Genomic DNA, 22,787 nt, shown 5'->3' on the forward strand with positions numbered 1-22,787 from the left:
TAAAGCAGGGAATATTTAATGGTTTTTTCTTTGTCATGTATAAACAAAATACTTGTATGAATTGAGTAAAAAAGTGCCAAGTGTTTGGCTTTATGACTGCACTCCAACTGATTAATTTGTAAGTCACCAAATGCAGTCTAGATGAACTCAGTGTCCTTTCTGAGACTCTAGAAAGGCACATTGAAGACAAAGCATTACATATATAAAACTACTGCATGAGGACAAGAATTGTGTGGTAAGAAAGATTCACATGGCTTCACACATAATGAATAAATTCAAAGATGCAGTCTTAGAGAATTAGATGCAATGTCTGGGTAAGGTTGAAGTCCTAGCTGTTTGTTATCTTTCAACTTTTGTATTATAATTCTGGCAAATTCCTCTCCTTGGCTATCTGAAGTATCAAGAAGTTGTCGGACTTTTGATGTCCTTGTAGGTTTGGTGCTTATAAGTTCATAGTCTTCCTTCATGAGTAAAAATCTTGATAGAAGAGCATCCAGTGACTGATTCAAACATGCTTCAGTCATCTGATCAATAATTTCTTCTCTTTTACTTTGGATCCATTGATGAGCTACATTCTGTTGCATGGCTTCCAAAACGAAATCTGAGATGGGAGAGGATGAAAATAAAATTAGCATTGTAACTATCTATCAATAAATAGTGCCATAGGACAAAGAACAAGCTGAGAAAAAGCTGTTTAAAAGTTGTTTTTGGTCAGAAATACCCAAGACTACTAAACATGCTTTTAACATTTCATTATTTTATTCCATGTCTAAAATGTACCAATTTGTCAGATTTGGTGGTTAGAATCCGAATCATGGAATAATTTAGGTTGGAAAGAACCCTCAAGGAAGTCGTCTGGTCTAATGGCCTGCTCAGAGCTGGGCCAACTTCAGGGATAATTCAGGTTGCTCAAGGCCTTGGCCAGCTGATTTTTGAGCATCTCCAAGTGACGGGATTCTACAGCCTCTGTGGGCAACCCGTTCCAGTGTTCAACCCGACCTGGTACGAAAAAGAGGGTGGTGGTAACTTCACTTTCCAGTGAGACTTTTATTCAGGTTTACTCAAAACACCCCTGTATTTCCTGTGTGTTTTTCTCAAGTTGAGGATTTGCACATTGAAAAGGTGCTGGTTCTCATATTTCCAGAAGAGGGATGATATGGCAGAGCTTTATGAAGTTGCATGTTATTCTGTGGCCTGTAAAAAAAATCTCTCTGAATAATTCATCATGCATTAAAGTTTCTTTTTGTTATTTTTTTTGGAAGCACACTTTTAACAGTTATTGGATGCTTAGGAACACCATGCAGTAGACTCTCAGCTAACACAGAAGATAAAGGTGAGATGCTGACAAAGCTGCTGCTTCTCTTTGCCCTGTCATTACTAGGAGGAAGATTGACAAGCCTAAAAAGTGAGGAGAAGTGACAGGCAACAAGGTGAGTTAAGCTTGAGCTAAAGTTTATTCCTTTTTTGCTGGATTGCAGCACTGCTACCGCAGCAAGAGAAAGGAGAAATAATATCAGCAAAGGGAATGGCATAAAGATGACCCAGGGCAGCAGGAGTTAAGTTTGCTTAAAAGGACAGAAAAAAGCTAGGAGCTACAGTTATGTGTACTAGGTCACTTTTTACATTGGTTTTACTTACTTTGTAATATAAGGCTACAAGGACAGAATTACTTGCATTCTTAATTGTAGAATGCTTTATTTTAATTTTACAGGTGAAGAACAGTTCCAGTTTCCATTTCATACACACATATATTTCATATTAGGACACTTACTGTGGGTCTTGGAATTAAATCAGTTTGCTGTACCTGAAGGAATTGGTGATGACCGCAGCATACATGGTGCAGAATTTGAGGCATCTGAAATACTCTTGTCAGATGAAGGAGAATAGCTATATGGATGCACAAGAAGTTTGGCGCCCTGAGTTACAGAGATATTTTCATCCGTGCTCTGACTGCTGAGAGAGTGTAGACCTGAAGAATTTCCATCTTAAAAAAAAAAAGAAAGGGCGGGGAAAAAAAAAAGAGAGAGTTGTATTACCTCTATGTTCAAATCAAATACAGCCATCAGAGACTATTTAGAGCAGTCCCATAAAAGAAGTCGTAAACAACGTAAATTCACTTCAAATAAAACACATTATTCCTTATACTCAGGGTCTGAGTACATTTATTTCCCTTATCTTTTATCTTTGACCATGGGTTTGGAGGTCTTGTTCTGTTTTAAAAGAACATTGAGAGAATAAATCACTAGATGTGAACTTTAAAAACACTCTGACAGAAAATTTCTGTAGGGACTGGAAGAACATAATAACTCCTTCAAGTGTTTGGAGAGGTAGCTAGGGGTCATAATGAAATTTAATTTTTTTATTAACTTACTTTTATGAAGTTTGGCAGCGTAACAAAGGTGGAAAGACTGAAAGAAAGATTCAGGTGAAGGGAAAGAACATGAGGACCAATGGTGACATTCGTTGGGAAGTCAATGGAAGCTTTTGGTAATCTGTCAAAACAATATATGACTTCAGGAAAGCTTCATGTAAACATTTGCAAAGAAAGGGAGAAAAAAAGGGATTTTGTCGGGGAAAGCTTAATATTTTCTATTTTTCGGATTTTTTTATGGCAGAAAAAGATGATGGATGTGAAACCAGCAGTAGGAATCACTCAAAGAAGAGATGACAAATGGCTGATGAGAAACCAATTACAGAGCGTATGCCTAATTCTGTGTGTAGTTTTCATTACAGACTTCCACAGTGTCACTTGATAAAGAGCTTCAGAGATGTTAACTAAGAACCAGAGGGGCAGCTGTAACAATTCAGATGAACATCTAAAGACACAGTAAGAACAGGTAGCCCCCTGGACAGCTCAGAATTTATAGATACCCATCCAATGGGTTATTTGAAGGTGTATTCCTAGATCAGAGTGTTGACCTGTGGAAGAATAGGGCTATAATTACATGGAGCAGGAACAAGAATATGTGAAAGAAATGACACTCTCATTATTTAACAAATGGTGGACTAGAACTCATAATAACTAGCATTTAATTTCATTAAAGAGAGAGGAAGCAGCCGGGCAGAGCTATGTGGTGTGAAGCCGCAGATGTTATCTACTGCATGAATGAGAAAGGATTAGGACATAATCAGTGTCAGTGAAAGATCATTTTATAACAGGATTTTAAACAGGTCTGCTGGGATATATTGTTACAGATTTCTAGGTGCACACACAGATTTTTAATAACACTAGAGACAAAACTACTGAGATTGTACCAGTATGAGAGAATGACCTTGACCAGTGACCATAGCACAGAATATAGAAACATGCTAATGAAATTTGCAGGTCTCATTCAGAAAGAATGGGTTGAGCCAGGTTACTCAGAAAGAACCTAGTTGACCTAGAAGACTGGAGTAATAAAAGAGGAAATTCTGCAGCAAAAAGATGACATCTAGACTCTCTGCTTCGAGCTGGGGCAAATGATTCGGAACTGAGATGAGATTAAAAAAAACTAGGTAGACTATTCTGTAATGAAGGATCTTGTGAGAAAGGAAAAATAAAATTCTAAGGTATATTAAGTAAAGATTCTTTTTTTCAGACAGAAATGATTTAGAATCAGGGAATCATAGAACATCCTGAGATGGAAGGGACCCGAAGGATCATTGAGTCCAGCTCCTGTCCCTGCACAGGACAACCCCAAAATTCACACCATGTGTCTGAGGGCATTGTCCAAGTGCTTCTTGAATATGGATAGGCTTGGTGCTGTGACTGCCTCCCTGGGGAGCCTGATCTGGTGCTCCACCATCCTCTGGGTGAAGAACCTTTCCCTAATATCCAACATAAACGTCCACTGGCACATCTTCCTGCCATTCCTTCAGGTCCTGTTGTTGGTTGCCAGAGAGAGAGATCAGCGCCTGCCCCTCCTTCTCCCCTCGTGAGGAAGCTGTAGACCGCGATGATCTCTGCCCTCAGTCTCCTCTTCTCCAGGCTGAATAAACCAAGTCAATTTAGCCACCCCTCACATGGTTCCCCTCTAAGCCATTCACCAACTTCATGGCCCTCCTCTGGACACTCTGTAGTAGCTTTATATCCATAACGTACTGTGGTGCCCAAAACTGCACACAGCACTCGAGGTGAGGCCGCACCAGTGCAGAGCAGAGTGGGACAATCCCCTCCCTCAACCAGCTGCAATGTAGTCCTTGATGCACCCAGGGCACGGTTGGCTCATGTTCAATTTGCCGTCAACCAGAACCCCCAGGTTCCTCTCTGCAGAGCTGCTCTCCAGCCTCTCGTTCCCCACCCTGTATGTACATCCAGCGTTGCCATGCCCCAGGTGCAAAATCTGGCACTTGCCCCTGTTAAACTTCATACGGTTGGTGATTGCCAGGCTCTCTGATTTGTCTAGATCTCTCTGCAGGGCCTCTCTGTCCTCGAGAGTGTCAACAGCTCCTCCAGATGTTGTGTCATCAGCAAACTTAATTAGTATTCCTTCAAGTCCTGCATCCAAGAGATTAAAGTGTACTGGCTTTAAAATGGATCCCTGTGGGACCCCACTAGTGACTGCCTGCCAGCCCCATGTAACCCCATTTACTACAACCCTTTGAGCCTGACGCATCAGCCAATTGCTCACCGACTGCATTGTTTATCCCACTATATGCTGGACATTTTGTCCAGGAGGATATGTGAGAGATGGAATCAAAAGCTTTACTGAAATCCAGAAAGTTCACATCAATCCAAAAAGATTACATTGTCACACCTCTTTCATAATGCTAGGAACAGATGTCTGGTACCCTTAGTTCAATGACTTAAGTTAGAAAATGTTTGGCAGTGATGAAGTTGCGGAGAGAAGTCCAAGGGTAATGAAAAGGAACTTCAGGGCACTGGGGCGATTGGTTGAAGGACCAGGAGCACACATAGTGCTTTACTCAATCCCATCAGTGACAGGGAAGAATACTGAAAGCAACAGGAAAACTCACCTCATTAACACGTGCTCAGAGGCTGGTGCCATCAGTGGAAATTTGGTTTTTTTGATCATGGGGAGGTTTACATGGTACTGGGCCTGCTGGCTGCAGATGGAGCTCATCTGATTCAAAGGGGGAAGAGGGGGAAGAGGATTCTTGCACATGAGTTGGTGAGTCTCATTGAGAGGGCTTTAAACTAGGTGTGAAGAGGGAAGGGGGTATATAGCCAGGCCCACTAGAGAGGAGCCTAGGGGTGGCGCGCCAATGTTGGGGGTGAAACCGATAGCCCGGCCCAAGTGCATCTACACCAATGCACGCAGCACGGGCAACAAACAGGAGGATCTAGAAGCCATTGTGCAGTGGGATAGCTATGACTTAGTCACCACCACAGAGATGTGGTGGAATGACTCTCATGACTGGAGTGCTGCAATGGATGGCTATAAGCTTTTCAGAAGGGATAGGCGAGGAAGGAGAGGTGTTGGGGTGGCTCTATATGTTAGGGAGTGTTTCCATTGTATAGAGCTTGGCAACTGTGATGATAAGGTCAAGTGCTTATGGGTAAGGATGAGGGGGAAGGCCAACAAGGCAGATATCCTGCTGTGTGTCTGTTGTAGACTATCTAACCAGGATGAGGAGGTAGATGAAGTGTTTTACAAGTGGCTGGTAGAGGTCTCACAATTGGTTGCCCTTTTTCTAGTGGGGGACTTCAAGTTACCAAGTCTGCTGGAAACACAACACAGCACAGAAGAAATAGTCTAGGAGGTTCCTGGAGTGTGTAGATGACAACTTCCTGACACAGCTGGTAAGTGAGTTTACCAGGGGAGGTGCCTCGCTTGACCTCCTGTTCACAAACAGAGAAAGACTGGTGGGGGATGTGGTGGTCAGAGGCTGTCTTGGTGTTAGCCACCATGATATACTAGAGTTCTTGCCTGGCAAAGTAAGAAGCGCGGTCAGGAAAACCACTACCATGGACTTCTGGAGGGCAGACTTTGGCCTGTTCAAGACATGGGTTGGGAGAGTCCCTTGGGAGGCAGTCCTGAAGGACAAAGGGCTCCAGGAAGGCTGGGCTTTCTTCAAGAAGGAAGTCTGGAAGGCGCAGGAGCAGGCTGTCTCCATTGGCACAAGACAAACCAGAGGGGAAGACGACCAGCCTGGCTGAACAGGGAGATTTTGCTGTGTCTCAGGAGAAAAAGGAGAGTTTACCACTTTTGGAAGAAGGGGCAGGCAACTCAACAAGAGTACAGGGATCTCATTAGGTTGTGCAGAGGGACAATTAGAAAGGTAAAAGCCCAGCTAGAAATCAATCTGGCCACTGTTGTAAGGGATAAAAAAAATTTATACAAATATATTAACCACTAGAAGAGAACCAAGGAGAATCTCCATCCTCTATTGGATGTGGAGGGGAACATTGCCAGTGAGGATGACGAGAAGGCTGAGGTGCTTAATGCCTTCTGTGTCTCGGTCTTTAATAGTAAGACCAGTTATATCCAGGATATTGATCCCCCTGAGCTGGGAGGCAGGGAGAGATCACAGAACAAACTCCCCATAATCCAGGAGGAAGCAGTTTCATAGAATCATAGAATGGTTTGGGTTGGAAGGGACCTTTAGAGTTCATTAGTCCAACCTCCCTGCAGTGAGCAGGGACATCTTCAACTAGATCAGATTACTCAGAGCCCCGTCCAACCTGGCCTTGAATGTTTCTAGGGATTGGGTATACACTACATCTCTGGGTAACCTGTTCCAGTGCTTCACCACCCTCATAGTAAAAAATTTCTTCCTTATATCCAGTCTAAATCTACTCTCCTTTAGTTTAAAACCAATACCCCTTGTCCTGTTACAACAGGCCTCGCCAAAGGGTTGCCCCCGTCTTTCCTATAGTCACCCTTTAAGTACTGGAAGGCTGCAATAAGGTCTCCCCGCAGACTTCTCCAGTCTGAAAAACCTCAACTCTCTCAGCCTGTCCTCATAGCAGAGGTGCTCCAGTCCTCGCACCATTTTTGTGACCCTCCTCGGGACCCACTCCAACAGGTCCATGTCCTTCTCGTGTTGAGGGCTCCAGAGCTGGACGCAGTACGCCAGGTGGGATCTCACCAGAGCAGAGTAGCAGAATCACCTCCTTCGACCTGCTGGCCATGCTTCTTTTGATGCAGCCCAGGATACGGTTGGCCTCTGGGCTGCAAGCGCACATTGTTGTCTCATGTCCAGCTTTTCATTCACCAGTAACCCTATGTCCTTCTCCGCAGGGCTGCTCACAATGCTTTCATCTCCCAGCCTGTATTGATACTGGGGGTTGCCCTGACCCAGGTGCAGGACCTTGCACTTGGCCTTGTTGAACCTCATGAGGTTCACACAAGCCTACCTCTCCAGCTTTTCCAGGCCTCTTTGGATGACATTGTCCTTCTGGTGTGGCAACTGCACTGTACAGCTTGGTGTCACCTGCAAACTTGCTCAGGGTGCATTCGATACCATTGTCTATGTCATTGATGAAAATATTAAACAGCACTGGTTCCAGTACGGGCCTGTGAGGGACACCATTCATCACCAGTCTCCATCTGGACATCAAGCTGTTGACCACTACCCTCTGGATGCGACCATCTAGCCAGTTGCATAGCCACCAAACAGTACACCCATCAAATCTTTACCTTCCCAGTTTAGAGAGAAGGATGCTGTGGGGGACCATGTCAAAGGCTTTACAAAAGTCCAGATAGATGACATCCGTTGCTTTTTCCTTGTTCACTGATGCAGTCACTCCATCATAGAAGGCCACTAGGTTGGTCAGGCAGGACCAACCTGCCCTTGGTGTAGCCATGCCAGCTGCCTCGGATCACCTCCCTGTCCCCCATGTGCCTTAACATAGCTTCTAGGAGGACGTGTTCCATGGTTTTCCCAGGCACAGAGGTGAGGCTCACGGGTCGGTAGTTCCCTGGGTCCTCCATTCTACCCTTTTTAAAGATGGGCACAATGTTTCCCTTCTTCCAGTCCCCAGGGACTTCACCTGACTGCCATGACTTTTCAAATATCATGGAGAATGGCTTGGCAACTACATCATGGTGTAGTTTTGGGTACATTTATGGTGTAAATTTTGTACATTTTTGTGTACATTAATGGTATAAATTTGGGGTTATCCTGTGCAGGGAGAAGAGCTGGACTTGATGATACTTTTGGGTCCCTTCCATCTCAGGACATTCCATGACTCTATGATCAGCCAATTCCCTCAGGACTCTGGGATGCATCTCATCAGTCCCATAGACTTGTCGATATCAAGGTTCCCTGGTGGTCACAAACCTGATCTTCCCTTAAAGTGGGAGGGGCTTTACCCCCTGGTCCCCGTCTTGTGGTCCATCAACTCAGAAGGGCTGGGGAGAGAGGATACCAGTAAAGACTGAGGCAAAAAAGTTGTTGAGTACTGTAGGGAAATAGACAGGGATCGGCGACTGGAACATCACGCGCTGTGACAGAAAGATAGACTCCTCCCCATAGGAGTGGCAGGAACAGGAAGTGCAAGAGCTATAGAAGTATGTGACGCAGCTAAATAAATGGACATTTTGCATCCATCATATTGATGTCTGTGCATCACTGTCCCCAGGGTGGGTAGAGCCCTGTGTCCCGGAGATGTGCGGCCCAAGATAAGTTCTCCAACAGAAGCGTACGGCAACAAGTGGTGACCCCAACGTGATCGGCGGGGCGACATGGCAAGTTTGCTGGGGAGAAATGATAGCTTGAGGCATGCAAGAGTGGGATGGTGAGCCGCAGGACAGCGGCGCGCAATGGATACAGTCGTAAAGGTACTGAAGGGATTGGGGAGGAATTTGGAACTTTGATTTCGAAGGCGCCTACCTCAAAATGTATCCAATGGATGATCACGCAGGGGCTCATACGGAGTCCTGTGGTCATATTTGATAAAGATAATTGGGCGAGAATTAAAGAGGAGTTAGCCGAAAGGGCTATGGTGGGAAAATCCCGGTACATACAGCTCTGGGGAAAGATACACCGATTGCTATTGAAAGCTCGGGAGGATCGGGAGACGGGGCGGCAGGTGCGGCTGTGCCTGCATGGTGCCACAGTCAACAATAGCCCAGAAATAGACCCAGGATGGGCAGTGGGGACACAGACAGGGGCAAGCATCGCAGGGGATAGGGAAGAAGCGGGGGGTTCGGATGGAGTAGCCTGGCCAGCGACTCAGTCTGAGGCTCCCGAAGAGGTGGATCGGGAAATGGCTGTGTTCCCTGTTGAGCCAGCAGGACCTTTGGAACGCCCCCCTGCATGCCCCTGGGACAATTTGGCATGGGAATGGGTACTTGCGCACGGGGAGGGGGACGTAGCAGCGGATGCAGCGGGAGTGATGGAGCGGAAGGAGGAGGATGATCAGCGCCAGCAGCAGCGCCGCCCTCTGCCCGGTCCTCGAGACTGGCTCCCGGGGCAACCCTTGAAATGGGAGTCAGACAAGGAGGATTGGGGTGCCTGGAGGGGAGGACAGGATGGGTATAGATAAAGCTCGAGTAGCAGCGAATCAGAAGTTGAGGGAAAAACCGATGTCCACATGTGGGAAGATGGGGCAGATTGCCTGCAGCGCACAAAACAGAGGCATAAGGCAGCAGGGACTCGGAGGACCAGTCAGAATGAGAGAAGAGAGAGATTTCCAAAAGGGGAGGTCGGAAGCGCTGCAGCTCCGGAGGAGTCCATGGAGGAAGTGCTGCGGCAGCTGCAGCAGGTTATGCGTGCACTAGGGGAAGTAACTCGGAGGCAGACAGGACTCTTAACGAAGGGTGCACCCCAGCGACAGTCAGTCGAGTTACCTAACCGGCAGCTGATAGCCAGATTGTAGTCTAGATGGAGTAAGGATAGAGATGCCCGGGATATTCCCTGTCTGAATAGCTCCTGGAGGAGGGGTGGAGTGGACACCGATAGATGCCAAGCTAGTGCAAAGTTTATGGCGAGAAATTAGGGAAAAGGGGCTAAAGGATGAAGGGGTAGGATTGCTGCTAGATGCTGCGCACGCAGCGCCCTTGACCCCCTCTGATGCTAGGCAGTTGGCAAAAGCGATATTGACTCCCACAATGTACATACCTTGGAAGGAAGCGATGAATAGTGCCTGCCATGCCCTCGCACAGCAAGCGGCGGCGGCTCCTGGCCACCCGCTGAGAGGGACCACTCTTGACCAGCTCACTGGAAAGGGTCAAGGGCTGGAAACCCCGCAGTTACATGCGGCGGCATTGAGGGGCAGGGAGCTGCAAGCAGTAACGGAGAGTTCCAATAGAGCGTACAGCGAAGTGGGCAGGTATGAAAAGAAAGCAGAACCTTGGCAAAAGATACAGCAAGGACTAGGAGAGCCGTTTACAACGTTTTGTGACAGGTTGCAGAAGGCTATTATAGAATCAGAATTGCCGCCAGCGGCCAAGGATGCAGTCCTTATAGATTGCCTCCAAAGTCAAGCAAATCCGCAGACACAAGATGTCCTCTGCACCCTGGTGGCGGGGGCATCATTGCATCAAACCATCAGGCATGTCTTGCGCCAGGAGGCATTGAATCAGCATGGCGGTGTGGGAGCGCACATCTGCCAGAACCCTGACTGCGGAAGTGAAGAAAGGGGGATGGTGCAAGCGGCGGGGGCGGGGCCGAGATGTCATTCGTGTGGACAGCTAGGGCACTTTAAAGCCGGGTGCCCACTAGGTGACAGGGGAGGACGTAATGGAGGAGGAGCGCACCCAGTAGGGAGATGCTGGGCGTGTGGGAAGCCAGGACACCTGGCAAGAGATTGTCGAGCCACAACGCTGGGAAACGGCCAAAGGAGGGCGAAGCGAGGGGGATTCGTGCCTCCTGTGAGTCAAATGGCCCCCATCATGGTGCCAGTGCCAGGAGCTTGGCCCACCGTAGTGGGCCAAGGGGGAGTGAACCTTCAGAAAGGGGAGCAGAACCAGCAAGACTTGCAGGTTATGGCCCCCGCGTGGCTTTGGTCTTAGGCTGTAACAAGAGACCCATGGCGGCGGTGATGATTACCCCACAAGAGCCAAGTTGTCCGACATGGATATACCTGGAAATGTTAGTGGATACTGGGGCGGATGTCACAGTGATGCCACTCGAACGGTGGCCACCAACTTGGCCCCTCACCATGGAAAAAGCATAATAGGGGTGGGAGGAGAACAACAGACAAGGACTAGTACTTGCCCTGTAAAACTCGAAGTCATGGACGAGGAGGCAGGGAAGCTGCTCACGGCCGTAGTGACCATACTAGTAGCAGATGGGGTAGCAAGCCCCTTGTTGGGGCGGGACGCCCTTGCCCAGATGGGGATAGGGTTGCAAAATTTAGCATAGGGGCCACAGCCTCAGAGGGGCTTCGTCAGCACAAGTTGGTGTGGAAAACCGACGAGCCCATCTGGGTGGAGCAGTGGCCCCTGACAACAGAGAAAATAGAGGCTGTAAGAGCTATAGTAAAACGAGAGCACGAAGCAGGACACCTAGAGCCCTCGATGAGCCCCTGGAACACCCCTATATTTGCTATAAAAAAGAAAGATAAAAACTAATGGAGGATGCTGCATGACCTTAGAGCAGTAAATCAGCAAATGGAGGACATGGGGCCTCTCCAACCCGGCCTACCAGATCTGAGTGCTGTCCCAAAAGGATGGCAAGTCATTGTTTTAGATATCAAAGACTGCTTCTTCAGCATTCCACTACATCCGGATGATAGAAAGAGATTTGCCTTTACTCTGCCCGCGGTGAACCGCGCAGAACCAGGTAGTAGATGGCAGTGGACAGTACTTCCGCAGGGGATGAAAAACTCTCCAGCGATCTGCCAGAGGTATGTGGCTTCTGCATTGCAGCAAGTAAGGCGACAGTATCGGGAGAGAATCTACATGATCCACTAACATGGATGACGTCCTTATAGCTGCACCCACCGAGGGGTTGTGTGAACAAATCTTTTCAGACACCCAAAGGGGCCTTGAGGGACAAGGCCTCAAGATAGCTGAGGCAAAGGTACAACGAGGACCAGTGTGTGGATTTCTGGGTGCTAGAATAGAAGGGGATTGCATACAAGCTCAGCCCATTAAACTTACACCTAAAGTTAAAAATTTACACAATGTACAGAAGCTGGTAGGAGCACTGAAGTGGTTGTGGACATTCGTGTGCATCACCGGTGAGGAGATGCAACCTTTCTATGCGTTGCTGAAAGGGACCGACCCATGGGAGGCCAGGAGTTTAGACACCGAGGCAGTCCAGCAGTTGCAGATGATAGAACGTCAAATGCAAAACGAAGGGGTATGGAGGTGGGACCCTCAAGAGGAATTAATAGCAGGTTGGATTCTAACTGCCGGTGGAGGATTAGGATTACTGTATCAAATACAGGCTGGGGAAGGAAAACCACTGCGGTGGGTATATCAGAAGGTTCCCAAGGATGCATTCTCCACAAAAGTCAAGATAGCCAGGGGAATGATTTGGCATCTGCGAAGGGAAAGCCAGGAAATCTTTGGGAAGGAGCCAGATAAGCTGACAGTGCCGTGGAATGGGGAGAAATGGCAGAAGGTGGTAGAGAGTGAAGAGGATATACAATTGGCGGTATACTTGTACCCAGGAAAAGTTGTCACAGGCATGATACAGAGGTGGGCCGAGACAGCCAAAGTGGTGGATTTAAGTGTGGATAGTAGAGTTTTGGATACCCCTCACCCAGGACCAACGTATTTCACAGACGTTTCCTCGAAGATGAACAGAGCGGCGGTAGTGTGGAAAGAATAGTTGGATGTGCCAGACGTATGAGGAGCAGGGTAAAAGTGTGCAGTGGCTAGAAGCGAAAGCGCTAGAGATGCCCCTGCAAAAGGATAGAGATCAGCATATAAATGTGTGCACGGACTCTTTATACGTGTATAAATTAGTCACGTCCATGAAACGAGAGGGTGTACCGCACATGGAAATTGCCTTGATGCTAGAGGTTGCTTTATCGCAGCGAGGAGCAACTGTGACAGTAATTCACATTCGCAGTCATCAGATGGGGCCTGGGCCACTGATTGAGGGGAATCGCATGGCTGATGAGGCAGCTGCGGGAGTCTGGACGTTGACGGAGGCAAAGATACTGCATGAACAACTGCACCTGGGTGCTAAAGCCTTGGCAAAGGAGTGTGGCATCTCAATAAGAGCAGCAAGAGAAGTAGTAGCCACTGTCCTTACTGTCAGCACTCGCCATTGTGGGAGGCAGGAGTCAACCCTCGAGGATTGGAAGCAAATGCTATCTGGCAGACTGACTTTACTGAATGTCCACAGTTGGCCCCCGGAAGGCACCTGGCAATTACAATTGATACATATAGTGGAGTCATCATGGCTACTCAACATCGGAAGCAGACCGCAATGCAGTTGGCTGTACATTGGACCACGGTGATGGCATGGCTTGGAAAGCCCACCGAAATAAAAACAGACAATGGACCATGCTTTCAAGCTCGAAGTACTGAGGAATGGTGTAAAGCTTGGAATATTGTGTTAAAACATGGCATTGCTTACAATAGCACGGGGCAGGCAATTGCTGAACGCGCTCATCGCACCTTGAAAGCAAAGATACTGCAGTTTGGGGAGGGGGAAGGGTATAAGGGAGCTATACCCGTAGCAGCTCAGCAAACCATTTTAATGCGTGCGCTATATTCACTTAATCATATTATACGTGGGCAAGAGCAAGTTACGGCAATGGAGAAGCACTTTGGCAAAGCTCAAGCAGGCGAGCGCTATCCGCAGGTACGAGTAAGGTTCCCAGGCAGTAAGCAATGGGAGAGAGGATGGAAACTGAGATGCCTGGGAAGGGGCTACGCTGCGGTTGAGAATGAAGGGCGCATAGAATGGGTGCCTGCAAAGTGTGTGAAAGCAGAACTGTGCAAGGATGTATAATGGATAATCCCTCTCTGAGTTGTCTCTTTGCAGGGTCTGCTGACACGGATCCTCATGCTAGCCGTACCAATGGGAAGAGAAATGAGCTCCTTGACAAGATTGCAAGCAATATTGCAACGAGAGCGACACTGGAAAAGGGTGGGACATTTTTTGGCTGGATAGATTCTGTGTGGGAATGGCTAACGAAGTGGCTTAACTGGAATTGGATAGTAATAATTGGGGGGATGTTGATGTCTGTAGTAATCATGGTTACTTGTGGGCTGCCGCTGTTATGCTGTGTTATAAGACAAATCAGAGACCGCATGCAAGAGTTACATGAACATAGGCCTGACCGCAATATGTATGAGCTTATGCAAGTAGCTTTGTAGAACTTTTAACGGCATGGGGAGGGGGAGATGTAGGGAAATAGACAGGGATCGGCGACCAGAAGATCACGCACTGTGACAGAAAGATAGACTCCTCCCCATAGGAGTGGCAGGAACAGGAAGCGCAAGAGCTATAGAAGCATGTGACGCAGCTAAATAAACTGACATTTTGCATCCATCATATTGATGTCTGTGCATCACTGTCCCCAGGGTGGGTAGAGCCCTGTGTCCCGGAGATGTGCGGCCCAAGATAAGTTCTCCAACAGAAGCGTAGGCAACAGAGTACCTCAGCTGTCTCTTTGTTGATACTGGGCCACCATTCTTGTTCATCAGAGGGGGTACGCTTTCTTTGACTTTCTTTTTTTCAGTTTGATGGACCTGTAGAAGCCTTTGTTGTTACTCTCTGCATCCCTTGCCAAATTCAGCTCCAGCCGCGGCTTGGCCCTCCTGACCCTATCCCTGCATCCTGGCTTGTATCAGGAATCGTGTGGCCAGCAGGATTAGGGAAGTGATCATGCCCCTGTACTCAGCACTAGTGAGGCCACACCTTGAACACTGTTTTCAGTTTGGGGCCCCTGAGTTCAAGAAGGACACTGAGTTGCTGGAGCATGTCCAAAGAAGAGCAATGAAGCTGGTGAAGGGTCTGGAGAACAAGTCTTAGGAGGAGAGGTTGAGGGAACTGGGGTTGTTTATTCTGGAGAAGAGGAGGCTGAGGGGAGACCTTATTGCTCTCTGCAACTACCTGAAAGGAGGTTGTAGTGAGGTGGGTGTTGGTCTCTTCTCCCAAGATACTAGTGATAGGATGAGAGGAAATGGCTTGAAGTTGCATCAGGGGAGGTTTAGGTTGGATATTAGGATATTGGATATTAGGGAAAATTTCTTTCCTGAAAGAGTGGTCAGGCATTGGAACAGGCTGCCCAGAGAGGTGGTGGTGTCACCATCCCTGGACGTGTTCAAAAACCTTGTAGATGTGGCACTTCAGGACATGGTTTAGGAAGCATGGTAGTATTGGGTTGACAGTTGGACTTGATGATCTTAGAGGTCTTTTCCAACCTTAATAATTCTATGATTCTAACATGCATAAGGAGGACTAGTAGGACACCAGGAGAATAAAGAATCTTCTTTTACCAGTGGACTTCAAAAGAGCATATCCTTTTTGTCTAGCAAAATGAAGTGTATTAAAGGATTACTCTCTATCAGAAATAAAATGGGAAAAGAAGGAGAAGAGCCATTTAAGGTTAAAGCAGTGCCCAAGAATAAGTGTGTGTATAAACTGGCTAGGGGAGAAAAATTAAAGCAGCTGCAGGTTAGAAGAGAGCTCCTAACTCTGAAGTAGCAAGTTTCTGAAAAATTCTTCTAATTTTATTTGTGGAAAAAAACAACTCAGCTAAAATCTATAGTCACTAACTTCTGCCTTGGTGCCATGCCAAACTTATCTCCTGTCAACAGGTACCTGGGAACAGGTTTTCACCTCAAAGAACTGCGTAATATTTTGGCAAAGTAAGAAGAATGTCAGTCTTGCTTTCTGTTATAAAACTACCTGATGCAGATATTGGCAAAGTAATAACTTCTGCTGTAGTATGCTTTTGTAGACACTATTTTCAGAGGCTTTACAGTATCTATACATACATGCAACAAAGTCTAAGCAGTGACTTTGTAATGGACCACCAACTGATCAATCAGATTAATAGTACCACCACAATCTCATCAATGACTTCCACAGGCAGGTATGATAACTGTTACCAGGAACCAGCAGCAAGAAGGGCTGACATTTATCATTGTCTTCTTCAGAGAAGATACACTTAGAGTCCACACTCATTTTAAACCTAATATTCCGTTTTCTAAAATTCATCACAACATTCCTATTATGCTCCGTAACCACAAGTTATTCTTCATCTTTAAGATTTTTATGTGTATAGAGAAATGCTTGGGTTGAGGTACAGTCAAACTACTCCACATTTGCTTTTTGCCATTTTCCCAGTAACTCAAATGCCTTAAGCCTCCCGTAATTTATTATCCCTGGAATTCCTGTTGAATTTATAACTTTCTAGTACATTGAATACAAGCCCAGAACTGTGGATGTGTTCAAACAGGAGCTGGAAAAGAAACTGCCTGTGCCCTCCTACCTCTACCAGAATATCTCCAGTTTTGCAGCACCTCAGCACACTAGTTAATGCCCTACTTAATAGCAGTGAAGTCAATCCTCTTGTCTGCTTTCACACCACTGGTCCCTGTAAAGCCAAAGCATGCTCCCTTCTTTGGAAATATGTGTTTTCATTCTTTCAAGAGAAGAAACTGAAGTGCAATTTTAGTTTCACAATGTATTGCTACTCCACCTGGATCCCATCACATTTTTCTGGCTTCTGATGTCAGCAAAACCTCAAAATTGAGTTTCGCCTGGGAATTTTGCCAACTTTTATTCAGAAAAGGTGACAGCTACAAAAGGTCTGTGCAGATATTTTTGCAAGGCAATCTGTTTGTTAAAGCTGTTCTATTTATTGAATCAAAAATGGTTGAGAAGTTGGGCTGCATTAGAAGCTTTCTGTTTACTCAGCTTTAGGAGTGCCTCAAAATGTTTAGCCTTTTTATCTTTAGAAGTAGTTCACAAATGATTAACTAAACTTCCAAGAGTCTGACAGGACACGTAAATGCTATCTCTGCACTTATGACCCTGAATAGGAAAAGTGAAGCTGTGAGGAACAGAAAAACAGAGCTAAAATACTCCAGTTTTTTACCCAGAGCACTAAGTTTACAAAGCATATCTCTTTTCTCTCATAAACAGAGATCCAACTATCTACTGTGCAAATGCAATGTTACAGTGGGAGTGTAAAGCTGTGATGGCAGCTTAAGTTTATATGAATTCATTAATATCTCTACCTGATGAGAGGACATTATACTTGGGAACAGACTTGAGTCTTGATATATCTGGAGAGATGCTCCGAAGGGGAAGTGCATCACAATGTATGGAGCCCGAATATGTTTCCTGAAATGATTCCAGTGGAATACAGAAAATGCACAATAAATAAATACAAAGTTGCAATGATTTAAAGAGTATTTTCCCATCACTGTCTTTTCCTTACTGTCTAAATGCTCAATAGACAGCACAATTAAAATACAGTAAAGCAGAAGAAATCTATGTAATCCTAATACTTGTGTTTTTCCAAAGCTGACAGCAATTTTGTATATAAGTTTAATTATTAGTAAGAATCAAAAGAAGCAGCATTAAGAATCAAAATGTAAAAGCAAACCTATATGACCCTACATAAGCAAGATCCATAGAAGTGTAAGGGAGCAGAAGACAGTCTCTTACAAGTTTCAGACATTGTGTGCTGCATTACTCCTTGAGGGACTGGCTTTCCCACACTTAAAAGATATACGAAACATGCCCTTCTTATTTCTGCTTGCCTACCCTTTACTATCTTCACCTATATGGCTATGCATTTGTTACACCCTGGCTCAACTAAAGTATTTTACGCCCTTCCTGACCACATAGGAAAGTGAACTGCAGAACAATTCCCCCTTACTAAGTTAACCTCCCTTTAAAGCTCTCAAGATCTTTAATGACACCAACATACCAAATGCAAGATGTAAAATATTTACCTCTTGGGGATTCAGAGGTATATTTAGAGATATCTGCTCCACATCTGCTTTTCTTCCACTCTTGTAAACACATCGTGATTCATATAGTGACTGGAAGAGATGTATTAACCTGTATTACATTTCTGCTATAAAACAAGATGACAGCTGTGTACAAACACATACTTCAGACAGATACAAGATTAGATAAATGACACAGGAGATTACATTTGTTTTAGCAAGCAAAAGTTACCAACTTATTTGACCAACTCATGACTGCAGTAAAAGCCCCTTACCTTTGATCTCTTTAACTGAATTACTGCTTCCAGCATCGCTATTTCATCAAACGTTCGCAGGACTGGCTCAAGGTCTATTAAGCATTCTAAACAAAGAAAGAGTAGTTTGCTGAGGGATTTATGGTGGAAATTAGGTTTTCATTTTGCTAAAGATACTTTCTTATATTTACAAAAGTAATTTGTCTATTGATACTTATCAAACTACTTTACACTGCTAAAAAGAAGTTTCTTGCTTTCACCTGCTACAAATGCAACAGTTTCACATCACCAAAGCAAACCCTGCCCTGGTCTGGCCTCCTCAGCACTCTGTACCAAAAGAGATCGAGGACTGTGCCCGACCGTAAGTCTTGTATTCCTGGAATGGATAGATCGGTGGGTTTGCTATATTTCAGGATAGGCCCAACAAGCCTGGTTTGCTAAATGGGACCAAACAGCACAAGACCTCAGAGTGGGTCACTGTCTTCCCACTGCAGCAGAGGTGTTAAAGATTTATATGAGAAAAATAAACAACCCCACCACCACCACAGCAAAACCCAGAACAGATGCTGTGTGGCAGGGCCAGAGAAGATGGTGATAAGTCAAGGCACAGAGCTATTATATACAGTGAACCTAAGTGATAGTGTTTTCATGCTCACCAAAGGCAGCCAGTCAGAGAAGCTAAAATTGTCTGCTCACATAGGGAGACACGCGACAATCCAACAAGCATGTGATAACCTGTGCTATGCTCCCTTGCTTTCCAATGCTGAAAGATTTACAAAACTAAAAATTTTAAATTTGGAGATGACTGTATTATAAAAATGTCTTTTTGAAACTGTGCTCAAGTACAACAAAACCTCAGGACAGGATGATGGCATATCACAATTGTACTGCATTTCTATGGACTCCACCCATTCGGCAAAACCCATTTATTGTACTAGCAATCCGTCACACTGCATCTGTATTAATATATTTTTTATTTTTTACTGTAATTTTGCCACAGTTCTCCCATGTTAAGTTTTTTCCACTAGCATCTTCAAGACATATATTCAATACTAGGATTCTTATTTTCTTGCATCAGCTAAAACAAAGGTTTACAGATTTGGTACTCCATTTTGCACACTGAAGTACTAGCACTGTTAATTTTTGTTGATTATAATTAAATTGTAGGTACACATTCCAAGTACATGTAGAAACATGGTGATAAGTCTTTATCCCTTCTTTACAAGGGGGGCAGACAGGTTAACCTAGACTTTTTTTTAAAGTTTATTTAACAAAAAGAGGGTTGGGGCATTTAGGTTCCCCTCCATGCTATGGTAATTGCAAAACTTCCCAATCAGTGAGCTTTACTTCCCTTAGTTTTGCAACAGTTTTGCAGCTTCCTCTTTCTTTTTATGATAGCAAAGTAGGGGAAAAAACAATGCATGTTTTCTTCAAAGACCATCTTACTACAGACATGGCACTAATAACAGAACCCGAGACAGCTCACACTTTAGTACATATTTGAGGTAATTATCCCTTCAGTGTTACCACAGACTTTGATTGCTATTTTGTTTTGTTTAACTGATACAAGAAAACAAAAATACATAAGGAAATATCATGATGTGTCTATTCTTTTTGATTTTTAAAAAATATTATAAATAGATATATCTCCTTCCTTGGAAAAAAAATTAACAATTTACAATCACATAAACCAGACTTATGCCAAAATAACTTGACATTTCAAAATGTTCTTAACGCAAAAATAAGAATGCCTCAAAATAGGTCACGTAATTAATTTTGGACTGTAAACTGAATAGGAAGATGCTGTATGTGTTTGGATGTGTCCTCATTTTGTTCTCTGCCAAACTGATGCAAAAAAAAGAAGTTATGAACATTTCTTTCTAACCTATCTGAACAGCAACTTTCCAGCTCAAAGGAATTATTCCTATAAAGGGTTTCAAAATAATAAACACGCTTCTGTTCATCAAAGCTACAAATGTGCTGTTCTATACTTGAATACTTTCCGTAACTCTCTTATTCTACATTTTTGCCTCTCCAGGGTGATTCAGCTTTCCCTACAGAATTAGAATCATGTTTTCTAAAGGTGTAGGGAGTAAGTTTTTAAAGCACATGCAAATTAAACAAGCACAGCGAGGCACCTGCAGGAACCACTGTTAGCTTCACACACTGATATAGTGACCACAGCAACACTTGCAAGAGCACATTTCACAGCTGAAAACAGGTAATCACTTTCTGTCAATTTTTATGGAATTACCTTTACACAATGGCCGAATGAGAGTTGAAAGTCACCATAAAATTAAGCATGTTGAAGAGAAATTGTTACGGGGGATAAATTTGGACTCAACATACATCAAGTATGTTGGTTAAGTGCAACAAACACAGGTTTGCAAAAATCAAACCAAAAGTTTTTCGGTTCACATTATGCCACTCTAATCTCTACAAGCTTACACTCAGCTTTATTCTCTAAATTCTGTAATTCACTGTAAAAAAGGCTGAAAGTATCTATATTTGGTCTCATGGTCAAAAAGCTGAACAAAGGAAAGATGGAAAGAGAGAGTTAAGTGTGTGGTTCAACCAGTCCGTGCTCAATCTGGGAGGTGGAACGGTCAAAGAGAAAGCGTCAGTGAAAAAGATTTATACTCAGATGCAAACACAAGGTGAAGTCACTGTAGCTTATCTGATGTGCAATTAATTGTTGGTGTGTTTGCCAGCTTGCTCATAAATCCCACAGAACTCATTACGCACTTCACTTCCCCACTTCTTAAAATAAGAAAGTTTCCTTCAACAATAAACAAAAAACCCAAGTGCAAGTAGTTAAAGAAAATATGCTTTTTTACCAGCAAATTAGAGATGGCAAATGCAAAAGACTCCAACTAACAACTTGGTTTTATGGCATACATGTAATTCCATTCACAAAAGTTTGTTTACAGACATGGTGGAAGCAGACAAGCACCTTATCATATGCACCAAGACTGAGCACATGTATCTAGGCACCTTTACCATTTCCCTTTTGCAACTATAACCTTGCTCTGTAAGTACCATGTTCAATAAAAATCTGGCAATTTAAAATCTTTTCTCATTTTGCAAGGTAAACTCACTTAAGAACGATGGTCTTTCATCTGGGTTTTGTGCCCATCCGCTTCCTATCAATCTTATGATGAGCACTCGATGAGGAACGTCCATTGATAAACTTTCTTCACTTAAGTCTAGTCGCTGTCCTTGTGACACACTATACATTATCTGCAAGGGGTTTATAACTTCTGTCAAAATAGACATCATGCATTCATTAGAAATATATGCAATATAAATAGCTTACTATAGGAAGAATAATTTAGTTGCAGAAATAGTATTTATAGTTCACTAAAATAAGGTTGTGTTTCTTATTTTACAAAAAATGTATTTTTAATTCGTCAAACAACACTAATTTAAAAAAAATACAGAAAAAGAGTCCAATTCGAAAAGTAACTCAAAGGGTTTTTCAACAAGATTGCAAGTTGAATTATTAAAGTTACCCCTAAAACGAAGTCCCAGGTACCCCGGTCTCAGGTTTAGCCTTTGCATAAGGCTGGAAAAATAAATTAAAGGAAGACATGGCCTTACCTTCAAATGGCTGTTTCCTTGACATCACTTCCCACATAATAATTGCATAACTGTTTATAGTATAAAAAGTATAGAAGACATTATTTTAGATTACCAACACTTAATAACACAATGTGCTCAGCTTTACATTTTATTAAAAACATTTTGCTAAAATGATCCCATACGCACACCCAGGACTGGCTATAGCTAACCACAATGATGACCCGAATATATGAAAACTAGCAGGAATTTTAACGAGTGACTTCAACTAGAACTAGTTAATAATATTAAGTACAGAAAAGGTACATGGCATATAAATTCCTGTTCCAAATCTATACTAGCTCTGCTCTACTAATACGTTGTGAATTATGTACTTGTAAGTTTAAACATCAGTACGCAAATTAAAGTGAGTCCCAGAGTCCTAACTGCTCTGGTGTGACTGCAATACTGTGGCATCTCCCCAGTCTGGGTCGACACTCTGACGTTCCCGTGGGACACAGGGTACTACCAGGGAGGATGGCATTCACCCACATCTCTGTCCCAACACAAAGTCAGACTCAGTTAAGATATGGACTTGCATCTGGGAGGTACACTCCAGCTTCCCCCCCAGATATATATACTTCCAACATATGCAATCTTCTCTATAGGTAGAGATGTCACTTTTACATACATGATTCACTTAACAAAAGAGACTCTCAGGAAGACCACCCTGAACTATAACCAGCAGACTGAACACACATCTGCTTGCTCACACCGGTGAAATTTTTGTCCATTCACATCAACATGAATGGGAAGTGGCTCAGTGAATACAAATCTGCTCCATTTTCAGTAGACTAGTCACTCCTTTCAATCATCAGGATACATATTAAAAAAAGGTAACTTTGAATAAGTTTGTAATTTAAATTGGATTAGATAATTTAAATGAAGCATTGACTTAATTTATAAAAAAAATAATCAATACAGTCAAGGCAAATAAAATAATTCAAAAACCACAAATCTGGTTTTCCTATTTAAGAACAGGAATTCGGTGTGGGGAGTAAATCTAGTAGTTCTAAAGCTAAAATGAGAAAGCAAAAAGATTTCACTGCTTAAGAGCTTAATTTCCAGTGTCAAACATATCCTTGTAAACTTACCTCTACTCCTTTATTTTTTCAGTCAATTTAAAAACAGATTGCAAAGTTTTTAAAAT

The 22,787-nt window shown here is 44.0% G+C and overlaps 1 protein-coding gene across 3 annotated transcripts in view; it reads right to left on the reverse strand.

Moving 5' to 3' along the window:
- The window catches only part of RIPK2 (receptor interacting serine/threonine kinase 2), a 35,087-nt gene continuing 12,300 nt past the window's right edge, over positions 1-22,787 (reverse strand). For all 3 annotated transcript variants that reach the window (XM_064442458.1, XM_064442460.1, XM_064442459.1), the window contains exons 5-11: positions 21,620-21,669; positions 21,118-21,279; positions 18,041-18,126; positions 17,769-17,858; positions 17,046-17,151; positions 1,805-1,984; positions 1-601 (exon numbers count right to left, since the gene is read on the reverse strand). In XM_064442458.1, the coding sequence (XP_064298528.1) occupies positions 276-601; positions 1,805-1,984; positions 17,046-17,151; positions 17,769-17,858; positions 18,041-18,126; positions 21,118-21,279; positions 21,620-21,669 (1,000 nt within the window). In that variant the 3' untranslated portion in view covers positions 1-275. The remainder of the gene's footprint in view (positions 602-1,804; positions 1,985-17,045; positions 17,152-17,768; positions 17,859-18,040; positions 18,127-21,117; positions 21,280-21,619; positions 21,670-22,787) is intronic.

This window comes from Phalacrocorax carbo, chromosome 2 (genome assembly GCF_963921805.1).
Source record: "Phalacrocorax carbo chromosome 2, bPhaCar2.1, whole genome shotgun sequence".
Classification (NCBI taxonomy): domain Eukaryota; kingdom Metazoa; phylum Chordata; class Aves; order Suliformes; family Phalacrocoracidae; genus Phalacrocorax; species Phalacrocorax carbo.